The sequence below is a fragment of the Puma concolor genome, chromosome D4, assembly GCF_028749965.1.
Source record: "Puma concolor isolate L17-30 chromosome D4, mPumCon1.1.hap2, whole genome shotgun sequence".
NCBI lineage: Eukaryota > Metazoa > Chordata > Mammalia > Carnivora > Felidae > Puma > Puma concolor.
The window spans coordinates 57849903-57877512 of record NC_141679.1 but is presented as its reverse complement, the minus strand read 5'-3'; the positions used below and the strand labels follow the sequence as shown (position 1 = coordinate 57877512).

Sequence of the window (27610 nt, the reverse complement as noted above, 5' to 3'; positions counted from 1 at the left end):
TGGAGGTTGAATGATGATGTTATATTAATGCTGATTTCCTAACTTGGAGGATTATATGGTAGTTAAAGCAGCAAAGTATCCTCAATGTGGAGAAATATACACTGAAGTATTTAGGGATGGTGGGGTATCGTGGATGCAACTTATTCTCAAAAGGCTCACAAAACAACTGATTATTATATATAAATATATGTAGTATGTACACACATACATACACGGATGGAGCAAATGTGATAAGATAATAGCAATTAGGAATCTGGGTGAGGTGAATATGGATGTTCTTTGTAATATACTTGGAATTCTTTTGAAAGTTTGATAATAAAATCACATTTTCTTCAATTAAAAAAAAAAAAAACAACCTGGAGAGGAAGCTCACTAAAGTCCTGAATGTCATGAAAAGTCCAGTTCTTGAGCTACTATAACTCTTCTGGTACCTCTGCCTCTTCCCGTCTCCTCCATAACTTCACTAATTCTTGGGTCTGACTTGAGCAGAAATAAGGCTAGAATTGCTCAAAGGACAATCAAATAGTGATAAAAGAAAATGAAATAGTAATAAAACAAATAGAAAATCAAAATAGTAATAAAAGCAAAAACAAAACAAAACACCCCACCAAGTCCTAATTTATTAACACAGAACATTGGTCAGCTGCTACAATTCAGGATATGATCAAAACTAAAGGCCCTACCCACTATTCCTCTTGTAGACCTTTGGTTTCTTCCCTTTCCTTTCAAGGAAGATATTACTCTAGATAGATGGAAGTTGGGAATGGTATTTTGCCCCTCTGACATCATTTGCAAAGTTGAGCATGATTTTTTTTTATCAATAAATCAATTTATTAAAGGTAAAATCAATCATGTTTGATTGAACTGCTAGATATCATTTTCATGGCTTCCTAATCATAAAATCTTCCTGGGATAGGAGATGAGAGATTGGGAAACTTATAATAAAGGCCATTAGTTAGAAACAAAAGGCCATTCACACAAAGCTGGATCTAATTGTAAATCCTGGTAACGCTAAAGAAGCAAGTTCACTCTAAGAGATTCAAAATTAATCTTCTTTGTCTAGGGTTGCCAGATTTAGCAAATAAAAATACAAAAACAAAATATGTTCCAAATACTATATGGGACATACTTATTCTAAAATTTGTTTCAGTTTTTACTAAAATTCAAGTTTAGTTGGGCATCATGTACTTTATCTGGCTGCTCCTGTTCCTGAGGTCAGGGAAAGTTCCTAAAAATTAGTTCAATTGTTGCTTTAAATTTTCTAAAGAAACATAATTCTACAAACTAACTCTAAAAACTTTAGATGTCTGTTTTATTCTAAATAATTTTATTGAGCTATACACACAATTCACCTATCCAAAATAAAATGTACAATTCAATAGTTTGTACTATGTTCAGAGTGATGCATCATAGATGTCTACTTTTTGTATTTGTTTAAATGTGGTATTGTATATGATTCTATTACTAAAGCTCTAAATGCCACAGTATCTGCTCTAAATGCCACAGTATCTATCCCCCTCCTCCTGTTTTTCCCATTTTTTTTTCTGTCCTTTTCTTTTAACTTCTCTGACTTCCCTTTGTGATTACACTTTTTTCTTTAATGATTTTTCAAATAATCCAAAGTAACCCATAAATGTATTTTAACCATAAAAAGTCTAAAATCAGAAATATAAAGAGAAAAAATAAGTTTCCTTTCCCTTTTTCTCCCTTTCCCCAAAGAAACCACCATTAACAGATTGGTGTATATCCTTGGCAGAGTATTTATGTGTAAACATATACATATATACTTTCCAGGACAGAGGTAACTCTGTAAGCACTGTTCTAGGCAGACAATTTAGTAGAACCACACAATATATATCCCAAACAGTAAAGCATCAATTCAAGATAGGATGTAAATAAGACTTAAAATGAATTGGAGAGACCCAAGAGAAAGCTTGGGTCACACAAAAGCTTATACGTGAATGGTTATAGCAGTATTGTTCATGATAGCCCCCAAATGAAAACAACCCAAACGTCTATCATCAACTGATGAATGAATTGTGGTATATACATACATTGGAATGGTATTCAGTCTTACAAAGGAAGGTAGTACTGATATATGCTACAACATGAACCTTGAAAATATTAAGCAAAAGAAGCCATTCACAAAAGGCCAGGCATTATATAATTCTATTTATGTCATGTCCAGTATAGGCAAATCAGTAGAGATAGAAAGTAAATTAGTGGTTGGTAGGGGCTGGGGAAGGCAGGAATTGGGAATGAATGCTAATGTGTATGGGGTATCTTTTTGACATGAAAATGTTCAAAAATTAATTTATGGTAATGGTGGCACAATTCTATGAATATATTAAAAAATCACTAAACTGGGGGTGCCTGGGTGGTTCAGTTGGTTGAGCATCTGAATTCTGCTCAGGTCGTGATATCACAGTTTATGATTTAGAGCCCCACGTTGGGGCTCTTTGCACTGATCCAGTGTGGAGCCTGGATCCTGCTTTGGATTCTCTGCCTCCCTCTCTCTGCCCCTCCCCCGCTCATGCTCTCTCTCAAAAATAAATAAAAAACATTTTAAAAAGTCACTATGGGGCGCCTGGGTGGCGCAGTCGGTTAAGCGTCTGACTTCAGCCAGGTCACGATCTCGCGGTCCGTGAGTTCAAGCCCCGCGTCAGGCTCTGGGCGGATGGCTCAGAGCCTGGAGCCTGTTTCTGATTCTGTGTCTCCCTCTCTCTCTGCCCCTCCCCCGTTCATGCTCTGTCTCTCTCTGTCCCAAAAATAAATAAACATTGAAAAAAAAATTAAAAAAAAAAATAAAGTTGCAATTTAAAAAAAGTCACTAAATTTTATGCTTTAAAAAGGTAATTTGATGGCATATAAGTTATATCTCAATAAAGCTATTATTTTTAAAAACTGCAGAAAACACTGTAAGAATTCAAGAAGGAAAGATGATGTGGAGGATGGGGGCAGGGGAGGCTGGTGGCTGGAACTGGTGAAAGAAGCTTCATGGAGAAAAACTTGCACTAAACCTAAAAGATGAATATAGGTTCAATATAAAGGTAGGAGACAGGTATCTAGGCAGGAAGAAGAACCTAATGAAAAGTTTGGTACTGAAGCCAGACAGGTTGTATGATAGTACAGAGGTAGGAAGAGTCTGAAGAAAGCAGGAGAAAAGACTGTAAAATCAGGTCTTTAATGTTAGGTTGATGACCTTACCTGAAAAGCAATCCCAGAAAGATTTTGAGCAGGGAAAAAAAAAAACAAAAACAAAAAAACCAATAGAGCTGGAATTTCAGAAAATTAATATGATGAATTTACAGAAGAACAGATTGCATTCATAAAATGACTTAAAATATTGCCATAATAGTCAACACTTCAAAATGATGAGAGCCTGAACTAAGAAAGCGGTAGAAAAAATAGAAAGGAGAGGGTAGATAAGCAAGATGCTAGAACCAGTCAATATTCACTCTAGGTACTATAAGTTTTCTAATCAGAAGAGGCTGATAGCCTAGAAAAGGGCAGAGGCCAAATTACTGGGTTTGCCACCGTTATTAACTCAAGCTAAAAGGACATCCTAGATGGACCAGTACTAGTTGCTCACTGCTCAAAACAGCACAAGCAGTAACTCTACTATAGTAGATAGGCCTAGCTTACTTCAAGGGATTTAGGCCAGGGAAACTGATTTCAATTATTTGTCACTAGTAAAACTTTGGACGTTTGAAATAACCCATATTTATAAATATTCAAGTTCTAAATTATCTTCTTGAACAACAACAAAACCATCAAAGTTCCTGTATTTTTTTACATAAACATTTACCTAGTGTTTACCATATGCCAGATAGTGTCCTAAGTTCTTTACAAATACTACTTCACTTAATCCTCACAACATACTTACGAGGTAGCACTACTACATATAGCCTGATTTCGTAGATGAGAAGCTGTAGCATAGAGAAATTAAGAGATTTTCTCAAGATAACAGAGTAAGTGGTAGAACTAGGATTCAAACCTAAACAGTATGGCTCCGGAATCCATGCTTGAACCACTATGTCTCCCAAACGATCTTTACTTCATAGCACTTATTGTAGCTGTAATTTTATATTTCCCTGTGCTATTATTTAACATGCTATGACTTAATTCAAGGCTGTCCTTCATTAAAACATAATCTTCATGAAAACAGGGATTCTGTCTGGTTTTGTTGCCATTGTATTGCCAGCATGTAGCCCGGTGGCTGGCATTCATTTGATGACCAATGAGTATTTGTTGAATAAGTAAATCAGTCTTTATTGATGGTTGCCACATTCCTCATTTGCTTTGAACTTACTACTCCCTAAAGTATTCTGCTCTCTATATTTTCTGTTCATAAGAAGATGTAGGAAAAACTGGTCCATTAGTTTGTTTCCCTCAGCTTTCTTTCCTTTAGCAGTTCTGAGAGTAGTAAAGGGCTCCCTGGTTTTTCCCTCAGTTGAGAGTTCCCTAACTTCCTCTTCCTGGAACTAAAGCCTATGCCCTTGGGACGGAACTCTTCTTTCTGGAACTAGGGCTCATGCCCTTGAAATAAGTTCTCTCCAGGAATCGGACAACTGCACAATGACAGAAAGTAAAAAAGGTTTAGTGTGGCCTGAAGTCAGTGACCTAATTTCATTCTCTGCACTTTTTTCGTTCCTCAAAAGGAAGCCTAAATATAGAAATACATTCTGGCTTGCTTTTTCAACATTTTATGTCAGAAAAAAATTTTTTTCATGTCAGGCAGTTCTAAATATAGAACTACATTCTGGCTTCCTTTTTGAAAATTTTATGTCAGAAAATTTTTTTCCCTCATGTCAGGCTTGGGTGTGATTACCTCAGCTCCCTTTAGTACTTGGACTCACCAAAGGAGAACATGGAAGTGGTATGGAAATCCTCCCTCACACCATAGCCAGACCTATTTGCTCTGTCCACAGAGAGGCTGCAAAGGATGACCTTATCTGTTTCAGCAACCTTTTTTCACACTGACCACTTCTTTTTAGCATGAGGCAGTTGTGAAGGATGGGGAGAGAAAAAGGAACACAAGCTTTTCTGGTGAACCTCCAAATAAAAGTACAAAATAAAAGTAGAAATAAAAGAACAAAAGATAAGATTAGAACTACTCAAATTAGAATTCTCAGATAACAAAACAGTGGAGCTTATACTTGTAAGTACAAAGTATTTGCTTTTGCAAGGTATATTTCCTTTCTTGTTCAGTTGTTTGGTAGATTGGAGGTTTCATCGATTGGTGGTTTGATTGATATGGTGGCCAGTCTGTTTATCTGTCATATGTACATGGGTGCACACGCATACCAACTTACTTTTTAGAAGCAATAAAAATGACATACATACTTACTTATTTACTGAGTAAATATTTACTGAGTTTACCTACCTCCATCTTGCCTTTCAAATAGAGACATTGCACAGTAGTACCAACTATAATTCCATGGAATTTCTGTAAAGGAAATAAAAAGATTCAGAATAAAATTTCTCATGCCAATACCATTTCACTGAAACATGTGCTTAAGACACTTGGTACTTGTTCTCAGAAATCCAAAATAATCTACCTCTAAGACACATATGCTAAATTTTAGAATTCATTTCGTATGTTCTCATCATAAAGTTATATTTTCAAAGCTTGGCAAACAGATTCTACTTTCTGTCAACCAAGTCTGAGCTGATGACTACACTTTGTCAGAAAAATTATCTGAGACAGATCATTGGAGATAAGCAAAAGAATTACCAGGTGATCTCTTAGTGAAGTTCTGGGTTTATGCCTTTGGTTAGTTTTTTTTTTTTTTAATTTTTTAAATGTTTATTTACTTTTGAGAGAGTGACAGACAGAATGTGAGTGGGGGAGAGGCAGAGAGAGAGGGAGATAACACAATCCAAAGCAGGCTCAAGGCTCTGAGCTGTGTTCTCAGACACAGCCTGACACAGGGTCGAACCACAAACCATGAGATCATGACCTGAGCCAAAGTCAGACGCTTAACCAACTGAACCACCCAGGCACCCCTGCCTTTGGTTAGTTTTCTATAGATTTTTATCCCATAGAGATACAAATATTTTATGTCTTGTGAAAAACATAACTCCAAAGGTTATGACTTGTGAACTTTAGGACTTCAATTAGGTTTATGTATAATTCAGAAATCTTAATCTTTCTTCATTAAACTGCCTATAAATACTTAGCTTCTACACTTTCATTTAAACTGATCTTGGGGCGCCTGGGTGGCGCAGTCGGTTAAGCGTCCGACTTCAGCCAGGTCACGATCTCGCGGTCCGGGAGTTCGAGCCCCGCGTCAGGCTCTGGGCTGATGGCTTGGAGCCTGGAGCCTGTTTCTGATTCTGTGTCTCCCTCTCTCTCTGCCCCTCCCCCGTTCATGCTCTGTCTCTCTCTGTCCCAAAAATAAATAAACGTTGAAAAAAAAAAATTAAAAAAAAATAAATAAATAAACTGATCTTAACATCTTACTGATTATCGCATTAATTAATGAGTTAAATAAAATATTTGACACCTGGTTTTCTACACAAAAAAACCCTGCTTTTTTTCCCCTTCTTTCTCTTTATCCTCAACCCAGAAAAGGCGAATAAAGTATATTTATTTTAATCAATTTCTTTCAGGTCTCCCAAGTCACCAAGTGTGGATAAGCCAAGACTAGAAAAGTCTTTTCATCTTAATCATCCCAAATAAGATTAGATGGGGGGAAAACTCATATCTTGAGGGAAATGTAAACTCTAAGTAAAAGGATATTTCCAGCTAAGAGATGTTCAGCTATCAGGAAAAAGCACAACCAGCTGGACAACTATGATTTGGAATAAGAATGTATCTTCCAGTTCTGCTCTCTGTGAGGCCCAAGTGACTTCATTAAGGATAAAATTCATATTTCAATAATCTAGGCAGGGTTCCATCAAATAACTTTAGGAGCCAGGAAGTTAATAGCAGGTAGTTAGATGTAAAACAACAGGAAATGAAATACTGGGTACTGTGACAAATTGGAGAGTGCATGCATCCAAATTAAAAAAAAAAAAAAAGAAAAGAAAATATTATGCAGGCTAAACAAAATTACTTTGTGCTTGTTGGCTACAAGGCTTGTATCCCAACCTAAAGTCTGTTTTTTTCTGTCAAAAGAACCTGTGTTCTCCTAACTAATGTTAGCAGTTCTAATATCACCATTCTCTAGGCACCCAGTTCTACTCTTAGTTGCGTACACCTCCACAGTAGGCTTGAGTTTCTACTGCTGCCAAGAAAGATGAGCCAAGAATGGGATATCCTGAAGTCCTGGCTTCTCTCCAACCCCTGCAGGGCCACCAGCAGCTTTTAGAGGGTAGTCTGGCCAAATCCACACAAGGAGCATAGCTAGGAATGTGAAATGGTTATAAGGAACATAATGGCCAGCCAGAGACCTGAGTAATGACTGTTTAGTTAGAATCAGGAACTCTGCACGCACATTATATTACATAGCAGCCAACTGGAAAGTACATTTAAGCTGTTAAACTGAGAGGGGGAAAAATACAAACCTCAGAGGAGGAGCAGAAGAATGTGAGGGAAGGGAGGAAGAAATGGAATGTGGGGGGGGGGGAAGGGAAGCGAGAGAGAGAAAAAGGAAAAGGAAAAGGAAAAGGAAAAGGAAAAGAAAAGAAAAGAAAAGAAAAGAAAAGAAAAGAAAAAAGAAAAGAAAAGAAAAGAAAAAACATTAGGAGCTACAGAACCAGGTTTAATTTCACTCTGCTACTAATTAATGACAATGTGACTTGGAGCATGCTATTAACCACTTAGAAACCAGAGATCCTTCCCTCAAATTTCTTCTACAATGAGATTTTTAAAAAAGAAACAGGAAATAAATTAGGGACACACAAGATGGAGAAAGACCCACTAAAGAATAAATGTGTCAGAGAGAGAGAGGTGTAATTATGTTATTGCAAACTAAATACAACATTAGCTTCTTCCACCAGACTGAGAAGAGCTATGAGAGTATTAAATTAAATAATGTATGAAAATGTCTGCCAGAGTACTTGATTCAAAGTAGTCAATCAATAAATGGCAATGTTTTAAAATTTCTATATACATGCCCACTAAGCTGGTAAAAAAAAAAAAAAGTTTAAGTCTAATAATATTGTGCTAGAGAGAAAGTAGAAGCACTGGAAGGAACACTTACATACTATTGATGGTATTAAAAATTGGGCAACCACTTTGGAAAATAATATGGCTTTATCTTAGAGTTGATGAGGATTTATTCTATACCCCAGTTAGTCCATTTTATGTATACACCCTAGGGAAACTCTCATAATATGTCATATACAAAGATGTGTATGGTAGCACTCTCATAACAGCAAAATTGGAAACTAACCAAATAGCCATTAATGGTAGAATAGAGAAGTAACCTGTGTTATGTTCCTATAATAGAAAACTACATAGCAATGAAAATGAAGGAAATACAGTTAAATACGTTAACATGATAAAATCTTAGGAATATAATATGTAGGGGGAAAATTGAAAAAGAATACATATGATATTATTCCACTTCCATAAAGTTAAAAATCATGCAAAACTATATCATTGGGGACATATATTTTCAAGGTAAACCTGTAAAGAGAAGCAAGAGAATACAAAGTACAAAATTCAGGAAAAAGTTTAGGGAGAAGGTAGGGAGAATGGAAAAGGCATACTGAGAGCTTCAAGCTACACTTGTGTTCATGTTATTGTTACTCTTTACAAATTATACATTTGTTGTAAACTTTATATCTATTCAACACATAATTACAAAAGAACTAAAAAATTAAAGTGAATACACCAATTATAGGAAATACTCTATCTTACTCATGAGGAGAGTAATTTTTTAATAACCCTTATTGAAAGAAAAAGCCAATTTTGGTCACCACATTAAAAAAATCATTTTATTTTGAGATAATTTTAAACTTACAGAAGAGTTGCAAAAACACTATAGAGAATCTCCATATACCCTTCACCCCCCCTTACTCTTATGTTAACATCTTATATACCATAATAGAATAATTATACACTAAGAAATTAACCGTATAACACTATAAACTGAAGTACAAAACAATTCTTTCTACTAATGTTGTTTTTTTGTTGTTGTTGTTGTTTTGGTTTTTCTTTTCTCCTTCTCCTTCTCCTTTTCTTGGCTCCAGGATCCTACATTGCATTTAGCTGTATGTCTTCTTCAATTTGTCAATGTTCCTCATTATTTCCTTGCATTTCATGATCTTGACACTTTTGAAGGGTACTGGCCAATTTTTTTGTAGAATGTGCCTCAACTCGGGTTTGTCTGATATGCCCTTCTCAGTGCATGTATCAGGAGATACATGCTATCATGTGTATTCCTGGTGATATGAACCTAGATTGCTTGGTTAAGATGGTGTCTCCCAGAACTCTCCACCTTAAACTTATTATTTTTCTCTCTGTAATTACTAAACATCTGGGAGAAGGATCATCACATTTTAACAACAAGGTTGAAAAACTCTAGACTCATAAGAAGTATCAAAGAGAAGGCAAGGAATAGCACTAGCTCTATAAGACATGGTTATAGGATTTGGACATGAGAATCTAAAGGTAGAAATAACAGGTCCCACCTTCAGCTGATAATCTCCAAGCTGCCTAGACCTTGAACTAAATCACATAACATAGAAATGAAAACAATATTACTGAAACTTGGAGTTAGGGCTGGAGTATTGATCTACCAATTCTCAGTCTTCCAACTGGCAAAATGGTACAAACCAACTTCAACTTCCTCCAAGCCCCAGCTGTGATTCTATGCTGCCAGCATCCTGCATTTACCCACAGTTATTATACACACACACACACACACACACACACACACACACACACACACACACACCCTGGAAAATTTATTTAGTATAAAGGTTTACAGCAAGTCTTTAAGTTTATATTTATCTCAATCTGAAAACTATATAACTATAATAAATACAGTGAAGTCTGGCAATGGCATATTTGTGATACCAGCATAGCCAATGACTCTTACTTAGTACTAGAATGTCATAGACTGCATGCATACAAATCCTAATCGGTTCTCAATGAACAAATCTGTCTTCCAGAGAATAGAGCTCTTCATCAACAAAGGAACCTGACGATAGGACTCTCATACAGAGGCAGATGTGCTATTACCTGACTAACGCTAAGAGCTGTGTTTCTCCCAGACTGTCATATAAAATCATGAAAGCTTTCAGTCTATTCCATTAAGGTTTCTCAGAGTTAGCTATTATATCCAATGCACAAATCTCCAGTTACTCCAGAAGTCAAGGTTCTCCCATCCCAATTTATATCACATGAATCTCAGCAAAGCTAACAAAAGTTTTCTTTTTTTAAAGCAACAGAGGCACATATACAAAAAAAGCAAGTCTTCTCCCAAAACACTTTTAAGAGGCACAGTCCAAAACCCACCAGCACTCCACACTCTGCCTTTCTTCTCACAGTCCCCGCTTTACCTCATTTCAATCACAACTATTTTCTGACAGGAAAACACTCTAGAACAAGGATCTTCTTTAAAACTTGGGGAGGCGGGCGGTGGGAAGATGTTGAAACATCTACTAGTCTATGATGCCATTTAGATGACTAAACTTCCTTCAGTTTCCTACTTCTAATAGCTTCTTGGCTTTTGGGAACTTGCCACATTCCTTTGTTGTGGATTTTTTTCCTACTGTTTCCTCTACATAGAGAAAATGGGGTGAGTCTTGGCACCCTCATTTACAAACTGCTTTTTCCAAAGGTGATTCATGGACCTCTGATAACCTTTCAATTAATTTGGATTTGGTTTCAGGTGGTTTAAAACAAAAAAAAAGCTGAAGATTAATATAAAATAAACTTCAAATACAAAATGGGTAGAAAGGAACCTACAAAATGCTACAGTTTTTTAGCTACTGCTTCTATGTTCACACTCAGGGTCTTCCTCAGGAGTTACCTGCTTAGTCTATAAGGCAGGTTTTGTAAAGCAATTGTGTACTACAAAAACCCTTCTTTTCTGCCTAGAGTGAGCTTTAAATTGGGTCTGACCAAATATTGCAGTCCACACAATCTCCTTTTGGTGCTTATAATTTTGTAGTCTCACAAAGTAAGCAGTAAATATGCTTATTAAGTAATAAAATATGATGCTTTCAGATGGTTTATTTTCCATTTTTTTTTACTCTATAAAAACAAGGAAACATTTGCTTAGTCTTAACAGTTTTGCACACATAGGTACTTAACAAATGTGTGTTGAATGGAATTTTAGAAATCGAATTTATGTTCTTTTAAATAAATTTATTTGTTTTATAATTGGAGTCAAGGGTCAAAGAGAACACTGACTGATAGGGAGTTTGGAAATCTCTGTTCTATTCTCAGCTGAATTCCTAAATTATTTGTACTTAAAGCAAATTACTTTTTCCTTTAATTTTCTAGCTTTTCTCATCTATAATAAAGGGCAATACCTGTCACTTCCCTTTCTCACTCAAAGAAAGAAAGAAAGAAAGAAAGAAAGAAAGAAAGAAAGAAAGAAAGAAAGAAAGAAAAGAAAGGAAAAGAAAAAAGAAAAGAAAAGAAAAGAAAACAAAAGAAAAGAAAAAAAGAAAGTAGGGATGCCTTCAGCCCAGGTCATGATCCCAGGGTCATGGGATGGAATCCTTCATTGGGCTCCGTGCTGAGCATGGAGTCTGCTTAAGATTCCCTTTCTGTCTGTCTGTCTGTCTGTCTGTCTGTCTCTCTCTCTCTCTCTTTCTCTGTGTGTGTGTGTGTGTGTGTCTCCCCACTGCCCCTCTTCCCAATTCACACCCTCTAAAAAACAAAGAGAGAAAGAAAAAAAGAAACAGAGAAAGAAAAGGATAAAAAAGGGGTTTTCAAATGGTGTTATGTAGAGCAAGCAGGTTTCTCAGGGACTGAAATAGGGTTAAGGTAGAGAGGATCAAGGAGGAAGAGGAGAGCACCTCCTTTCTCTCAACTTGAATAGCTCTGCTTTTATCTGGGATTTTCCTATATTTTAAGTTAAAAAAAAAAGGTAGCTTCTGCTGCTGAAAACAAAGTTAGAAAATATCTGGATGCTTCTGGGATAAGTGATTATTAGAGTAAGTTAAAATGTACCTTTATAGATGGAACTCAACCTCCAGCTAGGCCAGACACAGTTCAAAGTTCCTACATAGCCTTTCTTGATGTACCTAACTCTGGTTTCTATGTGGCCTTGGCACAAAATCCCAACAAAAGCTGGATCTACTGGGAACCATTTGAAGACATTTTGTCTCCTTACCTCAGTGTTTTCTTCTTCTTCTTCTTATTTTTTTTTAATGTTTATTTATTTATTTTTAAGAGTGGGGGGCAGGGAGAGGGAGAGAGAGAATATGAGCAGGGGAGGGGCAGAGAGAGAAGGAGACAGAGAATCTGTCAGTGCAGAGCCTGACATAGGACTTGAATCCACAAACTGCAAGACCATGACCTAAGGTGAGAGTCAGAAGCTCAACTGACTGAGCATCCCAGGAGCTGCTACCTCAGTCTTTTTCTATTCCCATGGTCACCATAGAGTTAATTGAGATACTTGGTCTTTCCTTTCCTTGTTCTAACAATTCATTTAGGTGTTTTTTTTCTTCCCCTACCTTCCTCTTTGATTGCTTTGCAGTGTGATATAACGGAGTCAGGCTGACCTTAATTTAAACCTTGGAGCCAACACTTAACAAATGTTCAATCTTGTTCAATCTTCTGGTAATGAGATAATTACTCTGAATTTTAGTCTTTCATCTCTCATGTTAAGATGATCATTTCACCTTGGTTGCAAGGATTATATAAAGTATATCAAACAGTTTCTACAATGCCTTTCACATAATATGGACTGTTCCCCCAAAGCATGTTCTTATCCCTGTTGTCTGTGTGTGCTTTTCCTGACTTATAACAAATCCTCTCATTGCATCTTTAGCCCTGGCTCCTAAAACCATCTCTAGTTGCAAACTCATACTGTGGGACATTTTCTCTTAGGTGCTTATAGCTTCTCAAGATAATCATGTTCCAAAATGGTATTTCTCACCTTCTCTGATTTTTAAATACTTTTTTAGATAACAAAGGGAATATATTTTAATATAGGTATATGAATTTATATTACTATACAGATTGCTTAATAATTTTCACAGTATTAAAAAGGTTATGTTTTAAAAAAGCTTAATTGGTATTATTTAAACAAAGGTAAAATCTGAGAAAGTAGCATCATGAACCAAATAATAGACATTAAGAGATATTCTCTACTTAGTAATCACCTTCTCTGATTTTAAACATATCTGTTCATCTGCATTTCTATAACTTGTTCATGAAATCTAAAAATCACCTTCAGTTCCTCCTCTGATTATCGGTCAGGTCCTAAATATTTCATCTGAGGGTCTCTTGAAGCTCTTTTCTTTTCTTTCCTTCTTTCTTTTTTATGAGAGAGAAAGAAAGTGCAAACAGGGGAGGGGCAGATAGATAGGGAGAGAGAATCTTAAGGAGGCTCCACACCCAGCACAGACCTTGATCTCATGACCCTGAGAGCATCCATGATCTGAGCCAAAATCAAGAGTCAGACACTTACCCGACTGAGCCACCCAGGCACCCCACTATTACTTCCTTTCTAATCCCACTAATATCATCTCAGATTTTTTTTTACTTTCCTTTTGGATTCAATATCCTGTTATTTGCTTCTGACTTTTATGAATTATATATTATCCACTGCTGCCCTAAAGCAGAACACTGATCATGTCTTCTTACTAACCAGCTCACAACCTGCAGTGGCTCCCCATGGATTACTGAATGAAGTCCAAATATCAGCCACACATTCAATATGCTCCCATTTGAACCCTAACTATTCTTTCTTCTTTCTTTTCCACTATTTACTCTTATTCAAACTGGCCTATTGTACAGTTCCCTAAATATGGCCCAGACTTTTCTGCATCTATGCTACTGCTCACATTCTTCCTTCCAACTGTAATGCCCTTCCTATCAGTCAAAATCCTTCAAAGGCTATTTTAACACAGGCACGCTCAAGCTCCACAAATCCAGTGTAGTTTCTTGCTTTCCCAGATCTAGAAATAATCTCCCCCTTCTCACAACTCCCAATTTCTGTGTCCTCTACAGCCTTTGCATGGGGCCAGACTTGTAAGTAGGGGATTGGATAAACTTGAAGAAAAAAAAAGAAAAAAGAAAGAAGACAAGTAACAGGGAAATTTATTAAGAATATTAACCCAAGGAAACCCTTTCTGAAAAATACAAGTTATAAGATGTCTCCTGCTTATAACTTCAAGACAACTGCTATAAAGAACACAAACACGTTCTCTGGTGATGTTTAAAATCAGCTCTGGGATATGTACATCTCTCAATTAAAATCAATCCAAAGACACAATTGCTTAGCTTAATTACCTTAGCTGCCCTACTTCATCAGATACAAATGTAGCAGCCATGAAGTGGGAAGGATCTGTGATTCACATAATCCAAATCTTCATTTTTTTTTGTGTGATGGAGTTTCCAGGCCCCACATGTCAGTTCCCTGCTGGTGATCCGTGTTCTACTACTCTACTTTATAGCAGAAGGCAGAACATTTCTAGTGCTACCAGGACAACAAGCTGTGGGGGTTTAAGTCACTCCAGTATTAATTAGGCTCCCTTTCCCCAAGAGACTAAACTGGGAACATCCCTGGATCACAGTGTCAGCTGGAGTTGTCAAGTGGTTTTCTCATACCATAAAGGGTTTTATTGGGTCTAAGGAGAGTCATAGAAGGGCCAGGGTGAACTAAATTAAACTAAGCTCAAGTTAAAATCATCATGTTATTGTGCTGGGAGCCACCCTGGATGGTGGACAGCTTCTCAGAGTCACTCTGATCCTGGAAACTCGAGAATTTCACGCTTGGAAAGGCACTGGGAGATATCTAATCCATCCTTCCACCCAGAGTAGTCATTCCCTGTGTTTAGCAACCCTGGCCGCCTTGCTTAAATACTTCCTGTGAAGAAGAAATTGCTGTCTCTCAAGGCGGTCTCTACATTTTCAGACAGCTCTATTTATAAATTCCTTTATTCGTTAAATTTTTCCCGATTCCTGTAAGCCCTGGAGGCAAGCAAGAGCCAAAAGTGAAGCCTGTGTAAGTTCTATCTTTATCTTTTCCCCAGCTGGTAAGTAAGTACTGAGATGAACAAACACCCTGTCCTTGAGTGTGCTACTTTATATAGTACCATCCTCACCTTCCATCATATGGTAATTGTGGTAACTACACTAGGTGCTGTGCTCCAGGGTTCTGAGCCCTGATATCTGGCTGATTCACTTACTTACTGCATGAGCAGCAGCCAATAAAATGAATTATGAGCACTCTACTAGTTTCTCAGCACAAATCTAGGACATGTTAGTTTTGCTGCTTAAATGCACTCCACTCAAACTTACCCAACCTCAAAAAAAAAATTAAAAAAACAAAAAGGGGCGCCTGGGGGCTCAGTCGGTTAAGCGTCCGACTTCAGCTCAGGTCATGATCTCGCGGTCCGTGAGTTCGAGCCCCGCGTCGGGCTCTGTGCTGACCGCTCAGAGCCTGGAGCCTGTTTCGGATTCTGTGTCTCCCTCTCTCTCTGACCCTCCCCCATTCATGCTCTGTCTCTCTGTCTCAAAAATAAATAAACGTCAAAAAAAAATTAAAAAAAAAAACTTACCCAACCTCATACCCTTTTAGGGATTTCAATTCTCCAATTTCTCTCTCAAAGGTTTCCAGTAACGTTACTTACATTCACTATACATATTTTCATTCTAGCCCAACAATTCCAAATCACATCCTAGTCTGGTTAGTTGGGCCCGTCAAAAGCAAGAGTAACAGTTCTGCTCATTGCAGTTCTGACAAAAGCTTAAGCAAGTGGACACGATTATTCATTTTTATAAGCCTCCTCAGCAACTCCAATCTGAGAATCCTGACAATCCCTGAATTTCAGTAACTATTGATGGATAGATTTCCGAGTCATGCTTGGTGGTCAGCTGTATTGTTGATCTCAAGAAGCTGTGTTATGCTTAACAGGGAGGCTATAGAACCCCAAAAACGCATACAGAGATTTTGGGAACCAGATTTTAAACATATCCACCCATGCACCTGAAAGGAAGTGAACAAGAATCAACATTAATAAACGTTTAATCCATCTATGGAAATTCCTTCAGTAATCTGCTTAAGAGATGAATTATAAATATGCTGATAAGATTAAAGTACAGCCTAAATACATTTCAGCATGGGGCTTGGGGTTCCTTTCTAGAAAGGAAGCCATGAAGTTAAAACAGAGCCAATCTAAGAGAAGTTCTACTCTTTAAAACTAACATGTTGGCGGCACAAAAACAGACAGTCAGATCAATAAAACAGAATAGAGAACCCAGAAATGGACCCACAAACGTATGGCCAACTAATCTTTGACAAAGCAGGAAAGAATATCCAATGGAATAAAGACAGTCTCTTCAGCAAATGGTGCTGGGAAAACTGGACAGCGACATGCAGAAGAATGAACCTGGACCACTTTCTTACCATACACAAAAGTAAACTCAAAATGGATGAAAGACCTAAATGTAAGACAGGAAGCCATCAAAATCCTCGAGGAGAAAGCAGGCAAAAACCTCTTTGATCTTGGCCGCAGCAACTTACTCAACACATCTCCAGAGGCAAGGGAAACAAAAACAAAAATAAACTATCGGGACCTCATCAAAATAAAAAGCTTCTGCACAGCGAAGGAAACAATCAGCAAAACTAAAAGGCAACTGACGGAATGGGAGAAAATATTTGCAAATGACATATCAGATAAAGGGTTAGTATCAAAAATCTATAAAGAACTTCTCAAACTCAACATCCAAAAAACAAATCATCCAGTGAAGAAATGGGCAAAAGACATGAATAGACACTTCTCCAAAGAAGACATCCAGATGGCCAACCGACACATGAAAAAATGCTCCACATCACTCATCATCAGGGAAATATAAATCAAAAACACAATGAGACACCACCTTATACCTGTCAGAATGGCTAACATTAACAACTCAGGCAACAACAGATGTTGGCAAGGATGTGGAGAAAGAGGATCTCTTTTGCACTGCTGGTGGGAATGCAAGCTGGTGCAGGCACTCTGGAAAACAGTATGGAGGTTCCTCAAAAAACTAAAAATAGAACTACCCTACGACCCAGCAGTTGCACTACTAGGCATTTACCCATGGGATACAGGTGTGCTGATTTGAAGAGACACATGCACCCCCATGTTTATAGCAGCACTATCAACAATAGGCAAAGTATGGAAAAAGCCCAAATGTCCACTGATGGATGAATGGATAAAGAAGATGTGGTGTATATATATACACAATGGAGTATTATTTGGCAATCAAAAAGAATGACACCTTGCCATTTGCAACTACATGGATGGAACTGGGGGGTACTATGCTAAGTGAAATTAGTCAGCCAGAGAAAGACAAAAATCCTATGACTTCACTCATATGAGGACTTTAAGAGACAAAACAGATGAACATAAGGGAAGGGAAACAAAAATAATATAAAAACAGGGAGGGGGACAAAACAGAAGAGACTCATACATATAGAGAACAAACTGAGGGTTACTAGAGGGGTTGTGGGAGGGGGGGATGGGCTAAATGGGTAAGGGGCACTAAGGAATCTACTCCTGAAATCATTGTTTCACTATATGCTAACTAATTTGGATCTAAATTTTAAAAAATAAAAAATAAAATTAAAAATAAATAAATAAAAAATGTATAAATAATTAAAAATGTATCTGTAAAGACAGCATTCATTCACTACCTCTTCCAAACTGGGATTCCTAGGAGGTGGAATTTCAGGAGTCCCTTGAATAAAGGGAAACACCTGTATACTTTCTGAGGTCAAAAACCCATAACTTACGGGTTTTTAAATTTTTTTTAACGTTTATTTATTTTTAAGAGAGAGAGAGACAGAGCGTGAGAGCGAGGAAGGGGCAGAGAGAGAGGGAGACAGAATCTGAAGCAGGCTCCAGGCTCTGAGCTGTCAGCACAGAGCCTGATGTGGGGCTAGAACTCACAAACTGTGAGATCATGACCTGAGCCAGAGTCAGATGCTTAACCAGCAGCCACCCAGGCGCCCCGACTTTTAAATTTTTTTAACATTTATTTATCTTTGAGAGACAGAGAGAGGCAGAGCAAGAGCAGGGGAGGGGCAGAGAAAGAGGGAGACATAGAATCTGAAGGAGGCTCCAGGCTCTGAACTGTCAGCACAGAGCCCGATGCAAGGCTCGAACCCAGGGACCACGAGATCATGACCTAAGCCGAAGTTGGGGGCTCAACTGAGCCACCCAGGTGCTCCCATGACTTATGTTGTTTTAACACACCACCAAGCCTAGCATATACATGTAGTATTTATTGTAAACCTGGAATTCTCCGATTTAATATTTGTATAACTTTCATGAGCAACTGTGAAAGCTCATAACACCTTGAAAATTACTATAGGGGGATTTCACTGAAGCATAAATCTAAATTGGATGCTCTGTGTGGTATGCAGTACTCAATAAGGTAGTGGGTGAGCCTAGCCAAATACTTAGGATTTGCATCTCAAAGATTTTTTGTCTACTTGCTATCATTTATGTAGTAATTTTCATTTAAGATCCAGAGATTACCTACCTTTTCAATTACATTTTACTTAAACTATTTATTTTTATTCAATCATTTCATTCTATTGGAGAAATTATATATTATAATGGTATCTCACAAAGTTAATGATACATGACTATCTCATTCATTAATGGACACACAAGCACACACATATGGTAGTTTGTTGGTCATGTGGCTCTGAGGAAACAGAAGAGCTTAACAAGTTCAAAGTGGGGGAAAAAGTAGCTAGGGATAAATGTTCAAGGATCAAGAAGGAAGTACAGATAGGAAGAGATGAAAGAAGGAGACTGCAGAAACTTGCTGAAGTTTAATGTAGTGAATAAAGTTATGAGAGGCTCTTAAAGTCATTTAACAAATAATCAAGTGTTATACTAAGAGCTAGGGAATGTAGAAAAGAATCAGACAATATCCCTATCACTGTCTTGAAGAAATTCACTGTCCAGTAAGGGAGACATATGAATAAACAATTGCTCTACAGTGTGGTGGATAGTATGATAGAGGTAAGAGCAGGGAGTCATGGAAGTGCAAAAGAGGAGTATCTAAACTAGATTGTGAGAGCCAGGTAAAGTTTGTTGGATTAGATCCTGAGGTGAGTCTTAAAGCATAAATATAAGTTAGCTTAATGAATATGGAAGACAGAATTTTTCAGGCAGGGCTGAGTAACAACATATGAAAAGGTGTGGAGGGGCGCCTGGGTGGCTCAGTCGTTTAAGCGTCCGACTTCGGCTCAGGTCATGATCTCGCTGTCCGTGGGTTCGAGCCCCGCGTTGGGCTTTGTGCTGACAGCTCAGAGCCTGGAGCCTGTTTCAGATTCTGTGTCTCCCTCTTTCTCTGACCCTCCCCTGTTCATGCTCTCTGTCTCAAAAATAAATAAATGTTAAAAAAAAAAATTAAAAAAAAGAAAAGGTGTGAAGTACATTGCAGAATGCCATTAAATACTTTAAAAAGTAAGTTAACATAATGAGACTGATGATTTTTTTAAGTTTATTTATTTATTTTGAGAGACAGTACAAGCAGGGGTGCATTAAATGGGGGAGGGGCGGGGGGTGGGTGGAGAGAATCCCAAGCAGGCTCCGCACTGTCAGTGCAGAGCTCTACGAGGGACTCGATCTCATGAACTGTGAGATCATGACCTGAGCTGAAACAGAGTCAGATGCTTAACCAACTGAACCACCCAGGTGCTCCCCAATGGGACTTTTAGATTTAGTTCCTTGAATTTGTAGATTAATTTGAAGAATGGACATGTTTTCAACATGAAAAATCTCCACCATTCATTGTACACATAGATATCAAGCACCTAAGCACCTTCTTTGTGCCAGTCATTATTCTAGCACTTGACATACTGTCCTTGTGGGGTTTACAATTTACAAGTAAAGGCAGACAATAAATAAAATAATGAATTGTTATAAATTATGCTGGAAGGTGATAAATGCTGTGGATAAAAGGGACAAAGAAGTGCAAGCAAGATAAGGGTGATGAGGACACACCTGGGTGGCTCAGTCAGTTGAGTGTCCAACTTTTTATTTTGGCTCAGGTCATGATCCCAGGGTTGTGGGATTGAGCCCTGTGTTAGGGCTCTGTGCTGGGATTCTCTCTCCTGCTGCCCCTCTCTTCCCCCTCTAAAAAAAATTTAAAAATTAAAAAAATATAGGGGTGCCTGGGTGACTCAGTTGGCTAAGCGTCTGACTTCGACTTAAGTCATGATCCTGCAGTTCGTGAGTTCAAGCCCCATGTCGGGGTCTGTGCTGACAGCTCAGAGCCTTCAGCCTGCTTTGCATTCTGTGTCTCCCTCTCTCTGTCCCACTCATACATTCACTCTCTCTCTCTCTCTCTCAGATAAATATTCAAAAAAAAAAATAAGAGTGATGAGGAGTGTAAGGGTGGGAAGAGTGGTCAGATGATCAATACAGGCTTTACACAAAAGGCAAAATTGAGCAAAAATTCGAAGTGGACAAGGGAGTCAGTCAAGGGGCCATCTGGAGGAAGAATGTTGAGGTCAGAAGGAATAATGACAACAAAGACTGTTTAAAGAACAGCAGGAAAATCAGAGTAGCTGGAGTAGGAAGGTGAGGAGCAGAGTGACAGGAGAGGAGAGATCAGGGAAGATGGGGGGCACATTATGCACTGTCTAAAAGTTTAGAACCTCAACTTTTTTTTTTTAATTGAGGTAAAACTTAGTGTTATATTAGTTTCAGGTGTACAATATAATGATTCAACAATTCTATATGTTACTCAGTGTTCATCACAATAAGTGTACTTTGATACCCTTTATCTGTTTCACCCATCACCCCACACACCTCCTCTCTGGAAACCACCCGTTTATTCTCTGTATTTAAGAGTTTCGGTTTTGCTGTTGTTTGTGTAAGGACCTTGGCTTTTACTGAGTGAAACTGGGAGCCTCTGTATTTCATCCAGGAACATGCCTATGTTTTGCCATTTTTCAGACCATCTTTTTATCCATCAATAAAGTCTTAACGTTTTCTTCATATAGGTTTTGTGCATTTCTTTTTATGCTTAGTCTTAGATATTTTAAGATTTTGTTGTTAATATGAATGAAATCTTTCTTCCATCATATTCTCTAATTGGAAATTGTTACTGATTAATAAAACTACTAATTTTTATATACTTGTTATGTATCTGGAAGTCTCTTAATTTTCATGAAGAGGTTATCAACTTTACCCCCAGCTTAGGTGGTTATTAGTATCTGAATCTGCTCTGTGCTCGTAACACCACCTTCCCCATATACTGGTGCCTTACAAATTCTTAAAATGTACTAGTCTCGGGGTATCTTTCTAAGTCTTTTGTCCCAAATCTGCTCCATTGCATCTATTAGGATGGCTGCTACTAAAAAAAAAAAAAAAAAAGTACTGGCAAAGATCTGGCGAAATTAGAATGGCTCGTGCACTGTTGATGGGAATGTAAAATGGTGCAGCTGTTATAGAAACAATATGGTGAGCCCTCAAAAAATTAAAAATAGAATTACCATACTATCCAGCAATTCCACTTCTAGGTATATACCCCCCCCCCAAAAAAAACAAATCAAAAGCAGGAACTTGGAGAGGTATTTGTACCTCATGTACCCATGTTCATAACAGCATTGTTCATAATAGCCAAGGAGCAGAAGCAATCCAAATGTCTGTCAGCACATGAAAGGATAAACAAAAGTGGTATATATACATACAATGTAATATTATTCAGTCTTAAAAAGGAAGTAAGTTATGACACATGCTACAACATAGATGAACCTTTAGAACATTATGCTAAGTGAAATAAGCCAGTCATAGAAAAATACATACTATATGATTCCACTTATATGGGGCACCTAGAGTAGTCAAATTCATGCAGACAAAAAGAATGGTGATTGCCAAGGGCAAGGGGTTGGAGGAATGGGGAGTTAGTGCTTAATGGGTACAGAGTTGCAGTTTAATAAGATGAAAAGAATCTGAGACGAATGGTGGTAATCGTTGCCCAAAAGTGTGAATGGACTTAATGCCACTGAACTGTACACTTAAAAATGGTTAAGATGGTAATATTATATAAATTTTACCAATTCAAATTTTTTAATTAAAATTTTTTAAATCTGTTCCATTAATAATTTTGTGTTTCTTGTTGCTACTCTTTTATTCTGTGAATTTTTGTCCTTTGCTTTGAGCTCAACCTTCCTCACTGACCTTTGTCTCCAATGTTACCTTTGTCTGGGCCTGGAACTCCTTGAGTCCCTCAACATTCACCTTTGTCCAGATTATGGTCCCTTTATTTGGGAGCTCTTGTTAGCCTACTCTTTTTTTTTTTTAAGCCAATCTTGCTCCTAAGACCCCCAAGTTTGGGCCAATCTCACTTCCAAAGAAAGATCTGAGAAATAAAGCACACAAGGGGCACCTAGGTGGCTCAGTCGGTTAAGCGTCCAACACTTGATTTCAGCTCAGGTCATGATCTCATGGTTTATGGGATCGAGTCCTGTGTCAGGGTCTGCACTGACAGCACACAGCCTCCATGGGATTCTCTCTCCCTCTCTGCCCTTCCCCCGCTTGCATGCTCTCTCTCAAAAATAAAATAAAAGAAAAAAAGAAAAGAAATAAAACACACAGTTTTAGAATATACGCTATCTGTATTCCAGGTATAACTATGAACTTAATGCTGTTTAATATAAATCAAGAAATGAGATTTATGGAGAATTGCTTGAAGGATACATAGTTTATCCACTGCCTGGAATCAGTTCGCTTGTTTTTTTTTTTTTTTTTTTTTAGTTTTTTTGTTTGTTTGTTTTTGTTTTTGTTTTTGTTTTTGTTTTTTTAGTAACCTACATACCCAACGTGGGGCTTGAACTCACAACCCTGAGATCAAGAGTCATATGCTTTATTGATTGAGCCAGCCAGGGACTTATTTTCTAAGCCAAGCCTCCATAGATGAGCTCTAGAAACTTTGTGAACCGTGTGAAATTGTCTGTAAAAACCTGTGCATTTTTTATGAGAGGTCCTAAGATTTTAAAAGTTTTCAGTATGTTCTATTATCCACTCTCCCCCCAAAATAGTTGAGAATCTATATAGTCTAAAATTTGTTATTCCTTGGATTGCAACAGATAATCAAAGCCTTTCCTCAACTGAAATGTTCTGCCCCAAGTTCAGAATGGCTTTTACTGAACAATGCTTTGGCACTATGCCAACTGCCTACATGGAAAGACATTAAAAAGAAACAGCCTCAGTTCTAAAAAATGTGTTTAGGGAATTACCAAAGATGGGCACAGATCGGCCTGCATATCTCAAGATCTTAACCAGATAATAGGTCTGTATAGGCAGAAAAATGCTGATGGTATCATGAGACAAGAACAGATTATGAACAAAGCCAAGGAGAATGAAATTCTTTAGGTAAGAACTGAGCCAAACCTATTAGCAGCACTAAAGGTTCTTCCTTCAGGGGTGCCTGAGTGGCTCAGTCTGTTGAATGTCCAATTCTTGATTTGGGCTCATGATCCCAGGGTCATGGGATCGAGTCCCATCTTGGGCTCTGCGCTTAGTGTGGAATCTGTTTAAGATTATCTCTTTCCCCCTCTGCCCCTCTCTCCTGCTTGTGCTCTCTAAAATTAAAAAAAAAAAAAGAAAAGGAGTGGGGTGTCTGGCTGGCTCAGTCGGTTAAGTCCAACTTCAGCTCAGGTCATCATCTCACGGTTCATGCGTTTGGGCCCCACACCGGGCTCTGTGCTGATAGCTCAGATCCTGGAGCCTGCTTTGGATTCTGTGTCTCCCTCTCTCTCTGCCCCTCCCTGACTCATGCTCTGTCTCTGTCTCTCAAAAATAAATAAGCATAAAAAAAAAATAAAGTTTCTCCCTTCATAAATGTAAGTATGGAACTTGGAGAGCCACTAATGCAGATACTAATGAATCTTTAGATAAACGCATGTAACATTTTACGTACACATTAAGTATACACAATTTAAAGAAAGGTTCAAACCACAAAACATTATGTGAAATTTGTAACAACTCTCCCTTCCCAATTTCAGGAAAATTCTCTTTTATGTAGCTCTCACTTTCCTTGATTTAGCTAAAATCCATCTACCCATTGTTCAAAGCTCAGGTTTTTTGTTTTCAAAAAATATTTTATTTATTTTTTTAAAGGCTCCACACCCAAGAGTCGCATGCTGTATCAACTGAGCCAGCTAGGCACCCCATCAGCTTTTAAAATTATGACAATAAATGTAATTCAAATAGAATTGCTTTTGTTTCACTAAACTGAAAACCACCCCCTCGCTTCCTCAAACACACACACACACACACACTCACAGCTCTTTTACTGTTTTTATAATTCTCCAAAAGCATATCCACAAAGAACTATGACAAAGTTTTCCTTTTGTTGGAGGCAACCCTCCCATATAGCCAAAAGTCATTTGGTTGGAATTATGTAGAGAGTTTGGTTCCAGACCAAAGTCTAAGCATTCTCCAAAATAGCACTAACAGAAATTGACTGATATTAATGAGGTAAACTGTGATACTTTGGATGCAAAGTATATGGTCTGGGATTGGAGAAATGAGTTAAGTTAGATCTCTATAGAAAGAGAAAGAAATTCAACAAGACCCTTTTGATTGTCTTATCTTAAGCTCACTTGGTAAATGAAGGATGTCGAGAGGAGTGTTCAAATCATGATTCATCTTACTATAATATCCATAATTACAATGAAATCAATGAGCCCACTGAAAGTCTCTGTTGGACTACTCCTATTTCTCCCTAGAAAGTTCACAGATGAGAAACATGCTCTCACCTTTACTTTTTGCTAAAGACACTTTATACCATGGCTATCACAGCAGACCTTTGGCTTTCTGTTTAAACACCTTCAAAATTAAATCACTAACCTGTCTGCCTCAAGTCTTTAGGTAGAGTATTCCTGTCACTGCCCCTCTAAAAAAAACAAAAACAAAAACAAAAAAAACCCACTCAAACATTAGTCTCTATGTAAATTAATGTGAATTAGTATCCTCTGTGGTTATAACCAAAGACTTTCTGGAATGACCTCAAGTTCAATTCTGTATTTTTCTCTTCCCACCTTTGCAGCAAAAATTTTTTTCAAAAGCCAGGTCAGAGGGAAGTCAAATCTGAGTCCTCCCCTAATAGGCTTCTTGGGAGATCCAAAATTGTAAGGAGCTTCTTGGTGGGCTTCAGTTCAATCCTTTAAACACTACTCTGAGAGCATAAGTGATCAATTTCTTGGCTTTGTGGATAGAACACTGTATGGTATAGTACTAAGCAAATATCAGTTCTGATGTTGAAGCTGAGCACTTACCTGAAATAAAAGGTTTTATGTATTTCATTTCAGAGAAACACCACCTAAGGATAAAACAAAAGCTCCTGATTAGTCCAGGCCCTGCTGATATAATATTTACTATTCATCAAAATTTACCATGTCCTGGTCGCTTCACTCTGTGCTTTACATAGATCACCTTAATTTTCACTAAAATCTGGGCCTAGAAAAAGGGTATTACTCTTTCCTACAGATGAAAAACCTGAGGCCTAAGATAAAGTGGCTTGCTCAGGGTCAATACAATCAGACAGCGGTAGAGTCACAGTGGTAGAGATTTGAATCCCTGCTTGCCAGACTGCTCTTGACCACAATTCTGTATCATCTCTCTTGTGCACTTGGCACATGAAGAGACAATTGTCAAGTTACTAGGCAGTAACTGAGGGCAGTAACTAGGGCAGTAACTGAGAACTGTGGTTATGGTTCAGAAGTATAAAGTCTTAAATGCCCACATGCTTCTCTTTCATAGATCTGGCACTGAGCTCAGGAGGAAATCCACTATTATACTATGTCCCCACATTTCAGCATCCCTTATTTCTTTACTTTTGACTCAGAACCTCCTACAGCAATCTTCCCCACAAGCATGGTCCATGAACCAAATGTTTCAAAAACATGAAAAGTCTCTGAAAAAACAACACACCTGGCCCCCACTCTGGATGTACTGACTCAGAATCCTTCAGAATCTCAGAGGAGTGACAACAAGAAACTCAGGAGGTCCTTTTGCCTATAAAATTTTAGACTATTGCCTTGCAGCAAAACAGCTAGCATAAATGAAAGGAGGTAAATTGAAAGCTAGCTTCAGTAATAATCAGTCTGACATTGGGTCAGATTGGTATTAAGAAAAAGATAGGACAGAGATCTTGTGAGAAGGCATAGAGTCACAACATTGTTTTGAAGCTGGAAGAGATCTTGGAAATTGTCTAGTCTAATGTTTTTCTAACAGTGTTCCATGGAGCCTTAGGAGTTCTAAAATGGGATATTTTAGCTTCTGCAGAAGCTCCACTGGTAACCTGGAATTTTGTGTAAGATCATATCTGAATAATGGTTTTGCTGATTTAAACAAACAAAACAAACCTTGGTTGCAAACAAGGAGTTAAAAAAATTTTTTTGAGGTCCAGCTTTCATCCCAAATCAATTAGATCAAACTTGTGCTAGTTAATACCGGGCATCAGCATTTTCCAATACCAGGTGAATTCAGTGTAGCCAAAGTTAGGAACCACTGTACAAATCTGCTCTGTGCTTCCTCACTTGAAATAAAACAAAACTAAGACCCAAAGAATTTAAAGGAGGTTTGGATTGAAACCAGAATCTCTTGACTTCTAGCTCAATATACTGTGTTGTAGTCTCCACAATCCAGAATAAACCAATTATTCCTCTAAGACAGAGAGCACAAAAATCAAGATTATTATGTAACCTCACATTTACAGAGTTCTCTGGACTTTAAAGAGTACTTTATATTCTCTTTTTAGATTCTTACAAAGATACTGTGAATTAGATAGGACAAAACTGTAACTGTTTTAGACATGAGGAAATCAGAAGTCAATTAACTCACAGTGGCTTAGAAGTAAGGCCAACATTAAACTCTTTATCTTCTAATTTTGGATTAAGTAAATCTAATTTAGCAAGTGTTTGAGTGCCTCGTATGTGTTAGTTAAACATGGCCTAAGATGCAAAAATAAGACATTATCCATGCCCTCAATTAGTGTACAAATTTCTTAGAAAAAACAGAGATAACTAAAATACTGTGCTGTCTGGCTTATCCCTTGGACTAGCAGAAGCTGAAAACACTCCTTGATTGGCCTTGATAATGAAGTCCAATTCTCTTCAAATTCAGTCTGTGGCTTCTAATTTCTTTCTGGCTATGGAAACTAATTTTAGGGAACTCAAGGGATTTGTACATAGCTATTGCACCTGTAGGCAAGGCCACGGGAGCTGAAAAATGTTTTGATGGGGGAGAGAAGATGGGTGCAATTTCAGTGAGGTTCATTTCATAATCTCTGAAGCCAAGGATATGATTCAGCAAAAGACTGGTATATTCCAAAACAAAGGACTGGATGGATAAGAAAGAGTATTCACATAAATAATTATTTCCTTTTCCACAGCATTTTAATAACTAGACAGCTTATAATTTATGTTGAAGATAAGTACTATACACCAAAGGGGAAAATAACATGTAAGAAAGAGTATTTCTATCAGTAATTCAGAGTGGTGGAGAAGGT

At 37.7% G+C, this 27610-nt stretch overlaps 1 protein-coding gene across 1 annotated transcript in view; it reads right to left on the bottom strand.

The window, feature by feature from the left end:
• The window catches only part of LOC112854555 (phospholipid-transporting ATPase FetA-like), a 100749-nt gene that overhangs the window by 68172 nt on the left and 4967 nt on the right, over positions 1-27610 (bottom strand). Inside the window, exons 2-3 of the mRNA XM_086683463.1 lie at positions 25377-25420; positions 5387-5449 (exon numbers count right to left, since the gene is read on the bottom strand). Coding sequence (XP_086539589.1) covers positions 5387-5449; positions 25377-25404 — 91 coding nt within the window. The 5' untranslated portion in view covers positions 25405-25420. The remainder of the gene's footprint in view (positions 1-5386; positions 5450-25376; positions 25421-27610) is intronic.